The 7,615-nt window shown below is 31.7% G+C and overlaps 1 protein-coding gene across 2 annotated transcripts; it reads right to left on the bottom strand.

The window, feature by feature from the left end:
• Positions 1-208: 208 nt before the first annotated feature.
• LOC105114913 (RING-H2 finger protein ATL56-like) lies at positions 209-5,195 on the bottom strand. Of its 2 annotated transcripts, none has more exons than XM_011011641.1 (2): positions 4,523-5,195; positions 209-837 (listed from the first exon to the last, which is right to left on the bottom strand). In XM_011011641.1, the coding sequence occupies exon 1, from the start codon at positions 5,059-5,061 to the stop codon at positions 4,546-4,548; it is 516 nt and encodes a 171-aa protein (XP_011009943.1). In that variant the 5' UTR covers positions 5,062-5,195; the 3' UTR covers positions 209-837; positions 4,523-4,545. The 2 variants fall into 2 exon arrangements, with proteins under 2 accessions (XP_011009943.1, XP_011009942.1); XM_011011640.1 differs by lacking the exon at positions 209-837 and adding an exon at positions 2,506-3,063.
• Positions 5,196-7,615: the final 2,420 nt, after the last annotated feature.

A 7,615-nucleotide genomic window follows, 5' to 3' on the forward strand; every position in this document is an offset into this window, starting at 1 on the left:
ACATACATTTACTATGAGACTTTATCTCCTTGTCTTTGTAGATGAAATCATTGCACGAAACAATGATCATGCTAATCAGGTGGTGTAGAGAAGCTTGTACATCGATTCTTCTTGAAGGATTTCTCTTCATTATTTTTTTTGGAATTGAATCCTGTCAAACTACTAATAGCCTCTTTCTATCATAAGCTTACTCAGTACATGCATAAACCATCCGACCTTCATTAGATTGCTGTCAAAAGAATACTACTACATCTTAAAGGTAGTGTTGATTCTGGATTGTTTTTGAATCAACAACTATCTACATCTCCCTTTGTCTTTGCTGATGTAGATTGGGCTGGTAATATTGATGATACAACGTCCACCTCTGCTTATGTCATCCTTCTTGTTGAAAGAAATAACCTGCCATTGCTTAGTCTTCAATGGAAGCTGGATATCATGTCATTGCATCTGTTACTATCAAAGTTACTCATCTAACCTGACCTGTTAGAGAATTTGGTGTTACATTATCCTCAACCCCGACAGTATACTGTGACAACGTTGGGGCTACATATCTCTATCCAAATTTAATTTTCCACTTTCGTATGAAAAACTTTGCTACTTTATTCATGATCCAGTTGCTAAATGTCTAATACGAGTTTCTCATGTTTACTTGGTTGATCAGTTGACAGACTCTCTTACAAAACCCATTTCCAAGAAACTGTTTCAAATCCATCGTTCCAAGCGTAGCGTTCTGCCGAATTGCTTGCGCTTACGGGGCATGATAGAATGGGTGAAGGAGTGATTGATGTATCCAGAACAACGCAACCACTTTGGAAACCAGAATCCGCCCTTGGTCACCTGAAAATTGGAACAGACACCCATAACTCTGGCATAAATATGAATTTATATATTAACATCTTACTTACAAATATAGTAGGATACAATTCCAAGAATAGGCTTCAGGCTTGAACGGTTCCTTCGACCTAATTTTTTGTCTAGCGTTTATATTTGACCTCTCATCAATGATCTTATTTAAAGACAACCTCAAAAGAAAACAAACTGCATCAGCTAGTAATCAATACGCTAAGTAAACAAGACAAATGAAACATCATTGCGAGGATTTTTCCCTCCATCATTGAGAGTTGAATGATGTTTCTTATAATTTAGCTCTCACCGTAAGGCGCAGAACTTGACCTATGATGTGAACATTGACACATACGATGTAACCCCGACTCATAGAACTGAGTGTCAGTTAGCCTGGCTAGAGTTGACAATTCCTTTTCATGATTTCTTGCAGATTATCAGGTGGAAATCCCCAAAGTAGGCAGATAGTTAGTGCTTAGAACCTGACAGAAACATTAATGATTCATGCTGCTGATAGGTCCTTGAGATCATTGTTGAAACAAAATTTTGTATATAGAGCACAATGGGAGTTCATCTCTTGGCGCTGTCCATGAGAGCAGTGCAACAACTAAATACACAGCTTGTCATGGAAGAAGAAGATGTAAATTGAAAACGGTTTGAAGGTGATGTGCTAAACTGATGATAGAAAGAGAATTTGAGACGAGAATGGAAGAGGGAGGCACCAGAAGATGAACCTGAATTCTGTTATGCTAGTGAGACACTGCAGGAAGGACTTAGTCTTTTAATTTATCAGTAAAACTGAGAAAGTCTATGGATACTTATCAGAAAATCAGAATAGTCCGCTCACACCCACCCCGCCAGCCTTCCTAAAGTAACATTTTTTATCAAATTTAATTTCACAGCAAATCTTTTAGCTATCGGGCCACAGCACCAGTCATTATTCGAAATCCATGCAAATTATAGGTGGATATAATGACTTCGCAGATATTCTGAAAAATCCTCGATATGCAATCAGATTATAGAGGTTCATGTAACCAAGCAACATTCCCGTACGATCCAGAAGGGTTCAAAACAACTCAACATAATATCTGAATAAAAATTTAAGAACTAGAACACCACATTGCTTGTCAATAGTAGGAGGAGAGCAAATGAAACTATCAGTCAATGGATACATTTCAGAATAGTCAGCTTAATTCAACCACCAGCCTACCCTGTTCTTTCTGAAAATCCAGCTTCATCTTGGCAAGAATCACATTTTAACATTAAACTACATTCTGTCCTGTAGATGAAAAATCAAGTGTGATGTCCAGTGGTTCAAGAATCAAATTCCAAAGTCTTTATTTTAACAAATCATGTTGCATACTGGGACAAACTAAACTTAGTAAACATCTTCCTTAAGAGGTGTAATAAAAGCTCATGAGTTCATATGAAGTGAATCTGTGTTTGGGAATTCAAGAAAGGTGCAGTTTCCTGACAGGATCATTGTTCTTTCTTATTTTGGCAAGTATAATTGTTGAAAAAGCATGAAAAAATCTCTATCCAATGAAGTAGCATGCCACGCACCAAAATTCTAAGATTTTAATTTCACTATAGGGAGAAGGAACCACAAAGGTTCGTTGCTTAAGAACCAAGAAAATATGTATGCAAGTTATGCAATGACAAAAAAAAGGAAGGATTCACCATGCAAATAATTAACTCTGGTATACATTCTTATAACTGAAATGCATGATTAACAGTCACAAGAATATGCAAAACAAAGCAAGGAGAATCATTCCCGTAGCACCAATACATTAAAGCCTAAAAACTAAAAATAACATACTGCAGCATGTGTTTTCCCTACCCAGACACAGCATTGAATTGTACCCACTTCCCAACAATCATTTTCACTGCTGGCCGAAACATTAGATCATGACCAAAAAACAAGAAACAATAAATGGCAACAATGATAAGATTAAGATTTTGTTGAAACTTTATATAGGATATGAATTCTGAGGATTGAGTAACTAAATGACCCAATTGTGGCACATCTTTATAAGATCCATCATGATCCAAGCCAATCAACCTTTCAACACCAATGCATGCTGAGTCATGCACCTCATAGATAACCTACAACCAGAACACCACATGCTGTCTACCCTTCATGTAGTATCTGACAATTATATGCACCTTAGGAGAGAGCACAAATTGAGATGAAATATTTTGAGAAATCGCCAGGAGCAACTTCAAAAAAGAATTTGTAATTAGACCACAGCAATAATGAAATTTTCCAACTCCTATTTCTTTCCAACAATAATAAATTCAGAGTAAAATCAAACAAGAGAACATATAAAACAGTAAAAAACTGCATAGATGATATAAAAAAATCAGCAAAAACCAATGTCAAACCAGGAGAAATCACAGCAGTTGACAAAGGCAAAAAAGAAAAAAAAAGAAAAAAAAAAAGGAAAAACACAAACACTAGAGGAAAAGTGATACTGATGAGACAGGGACATCACAGGAAACACGCAAATAAATTCACAGCAAGCAACAGGAGATTCTCATAGAATAGATCAAGATCACAACACAGACAACACAAAAGCAAGCTCAAGCTCAAGCTCAGTACATTGGCAATTAGCTATTACAGTAATCAAAATGCAGTGCCAAACAGCACATTCAAAATCCAGCAACAAAAGGAATTCATAATGAAGAAATCAGAAGAAACGATATCAAACCAAAATAAAATCAAATCTAATTTTAGTATGTAACACTCAAAATACTAGAGAGATAGGATAATCTCAAGCAAAAGATATGCAAGGCTGCTGATTTATGTAGCATAAGAAAAACTAATATGATGTAATAAAATCAGTTGGTGAAGTAGAGACGAAATAAGAAAACTGGTAAGAATTTCGTGATATCATGCAGCTTAATTTGATGGTATATATCTTTCTCTTTTGAACTCCAAACTTTATGTTGTTCTATATTTCTGCTTACTTTGTTCAGAACACTAAAGGAAAAACAGAGAAATATCTTAGGGGCTGGTGAATAGCTGCTTAAAGCTACAAAAAAATTTCTGTTCAAGTCTGAAAGTGGTGTTGACCACTACATTGATGTAATTACTGGAATAAATTTGATGGACGAACTCAAAAGTTATGAACTGGGGTTACTAGATTTTAATACTACTCTAGTTTGAATGTGTTAAAAATATTCATGAGCAATCATTTCATGCACAGGAAAACAAAAATAGCTTATCCACATCAATTTGCAAAATGCCTTTCAATCAGCCAGTAAGTTCTTTTTAATTCATTTGATACAGAAACCCAGATAAAAAAAAAAAAATCCTTTATAATGATTTCAAAGTCTGATCAGCAAATTCAGAATGGATCGTACCACTTACCACAGACAATTCAAAGTAATTGAACCCTGATCTCTTATAGTCAGAAATCTTGACTAAATTCAATTCTGACTGATCAAAGTAGTCGCATTTGAATTATGTTATTAGGAGCTAAATCAAGAATCCAACAACCAAAATAAGATTTCATATTCAACAAAGCATATGTAATGAAGAGAATTATAGGCCAAAACAAGAATGCTGCAAGTCATATCAAATGGATGTCAAACCATTCGTTCATTTATTACCCAAAAATCTAATAACGTACATACAAAAGAAAAAAAATAGACTCAAAATTTAGCAAGAACTTACAATTAGAAAAGGATAGGAAAAATCTACCAAACCCTCAATTCATTTGTCCAATCAAAGTCCCATAATGGACTATCTTTTACTCCATGAACCAATTCAACTTGTGTCCTGCAAATAGGGCACGCAGAAACCTTGACAAGCCAAGCATCCACACATTTCCTGTGAAACACATGACCACATCCAACAAGGTTTCTACCCCACTGTCCTTGCTTTATCTCTTCAAGACAAACCACACATGAAGTTTGATTAGCACCCGTTTCAGGTCTTGTCTGAGTCGAAAATCTGAATATTGGGAGCTTCTTTAAATCTTTGAGAGACAACCCATTTGAGGAATTGGAGGATGGATTCGAGTGGCGGTGGAGTGCGGCGGTGGCAATGAGGAGGAGGATGGCGGCAATACCAAGGAATAGGAAAAAAAGGGTGGTTATTGCAGTCATTATTATGGTTTTGAGGATCAAGGAAAGAAGCTTTTGGTTTGGTTTCGGTGGTGTTGCACCACCGTGTGTATGCTGGTGATCATGGTGGCGATGAGGAGGAGGCATGGTTACAGATGGAAGTGAATGAATATAGGCAAAGGAAATCGTCAAATGGAGAAGTTTTTTCTAAACTAAAAGTAGCGCTTGCTTGCTGTTCATGATAAAGGACCGGAAACAGGACAGTCATAGATGCATTTATTATGCGGAGAAAAAAAAAAGTTTTTAAAAACACTTTTGTTGTCCAAAACTAAATATATATTTAGAAATACGGAATATACTTTATAAAAAATAAATAAAAATAATAAATATTAGATAAATAAAAATATCATTTTTATTTTATATAATCTTGTAAGTATAATTATATTTTAATATTATCTTAATAATACTCATATTTAGTCTAATACATATTAATATTTATATTTATAAACCTAATTTTTTTTTAAAGATATAAAATTCAAATATACTTAAAGATGATGAATGAATACGAAGATAAAGTGGTGGAAGAAGACAAATAAAAATTTATTTATAATGTATGATTTTATAATACTCTTCCTTGGATATCTTTTGTACAATCTTATACATTGAAAAATATCTTATTTAAAACCTTAATAAGAGAAAACACAATGGATAACACAAATTTGGTTAAGAAAAAAAAAAAGTACAATGCATTAACTTTTCCTCGTAAAAATATCACTTTAAATCTTTAAATTATCATATTTCAATATTATGTTGCAATCTTTCAAACATCATAGTTGATAATTTTTAGTGAACAAATCTACTAGATTATCTTTCAAGCGAATTTAATAAATATCAATATCACCACACTTATCAAGGTCACATGTAAAAAAGAATTTCTGTAAAATGTAAGTTTTCTTATCTCTTTTAATTTATCCTCTGTAATTAAAATATGCATGCAATATTATTTTTATATAGTATGACTGGAGCTTCTCTATTGAAGGATAAACCACATGTTCCACAAATATATTGAGTAATTGATCTAAACCACACACATTCTCAAGTAGTTTTATAGATTACAAGTATTTCAGCATGATTAGATAAAGTGACAATTAATGTTTACCTTGTAAATCTCTATAATATTGCAATATTGTTATATATAAAGAGATAATATGTTTAAGATTAACCTTTATATGGATAAGATAATATCTTAATTACATCAACATACCTAATTAATTAATTATTCATATTATTTGAATAAAATAAGTCCATATATGTAATTCATTGTATATAATGAAAAATATGTTGAACTTCATCCCAATGTCTCCATATAGGAGAGGAACTATATATTGTTAGTAGATTCATAAAGAATGTTATATCAAGTCTTTTATTATTAACAAGATATATTGGCGCACCAATTACACTGAGGTGTAGTTTTTTATTATCATCTCGAGGTTTAAAAGGGTTTCTTTTCACATTAAGTGATCAAACAATCATTTATGTACTCAATGAATGTTCTTTATCCATATAAAATCTTTTAAAACATTCTCTATGCAAGTTAATTGATGAATGAGAATTTTATTTATTAAATGTTCGATCTACTGGCTAAGAAATGTTTTTGTTTTTCCCAAATCTTTCATCTCAAATCCTTTTTTTTAATAATTTATTGTCTTTGGTATTGATTCAGGAGTTCCAATAATATTTAAATCATTAACATACGCATAAATAATAGCAAAATTAGATTTTGTTTTCTTTATAAACACATGCGTATATAAGATCATTAATATACCTTTATTTAAATAAATATTCACTAAGATAATTATATCATATGCGTCGTGATTACTTTAATTCATGTGAAAACCTTTGCAATTTGATTGAGTAAATTTTTTAGGGATTTAAATTATATGTTTCAAGTATTTTAAATCCTTCAGGTATTTTCATATCATCATCAACATCATCATTAGTAATAATAGTAGCAGCAATAGTAGTAATATGATCACTATTACCATTGCAATTACTATTACAATTATCATTGTTATTGTTGTTGTTATTATTGTTACTACTACTACTATTATTATAATTACCATTACTATTACAATTATCATTATTATTATCATTGTTATTATTGTCAATACTATTACATATACAACTATTATCATCATTTTTATTATTGTTACCATTATCATACTATTATTATCATTAGCACTACTACTATTATTATAACAAACTATTACAACTAATATAATTATCATTAGTAGTTTTATCATCATCATCATCATCATCATTAAGAGATTTCTGTAGAAATATGTTGATTAGATAAATTAAATATGTAAAAGGTGAGAAATTGAAAGAGAAAGAGGTCACCCCATTAAGAATTTGATTTCAATAAAAAAAAAAAGTAACAAATGAATCAATGAATTTAAATTATTAAACTTAGATAGAGTTAAGCCAAATAAATTCAAAATGAAGTGTTATTTCTAGAAGAAGATACTAGGGAAAGAATTGAATTAATTAAGAAAAGAAATCATTATAGACATGTTAATTAAGGAATTTGGAGTAGAGAGTATATATATGAGAATAATTTAAATTGAAAAGGTAAGAAGAAGAAAAAATTTCGTAGAAGAAGAGATTTCATGAATCTAAAAATAAATTTGATTCAGTGACT

Source organism: Populus euphratica, unplaced genomic scaffold (genome assembly GCF_000495115.2).
Source record: "Populus euphratica unplaced genomic scaffold, PopEup_1.0 scaffold598.1, whole genome shotgun sequence".
NCBI lineage: Eukaryota > Viridiplantae > Streptophyta > Magnoliopsida > Malpighiales > Salicaceae > Populus > Populus euphratica.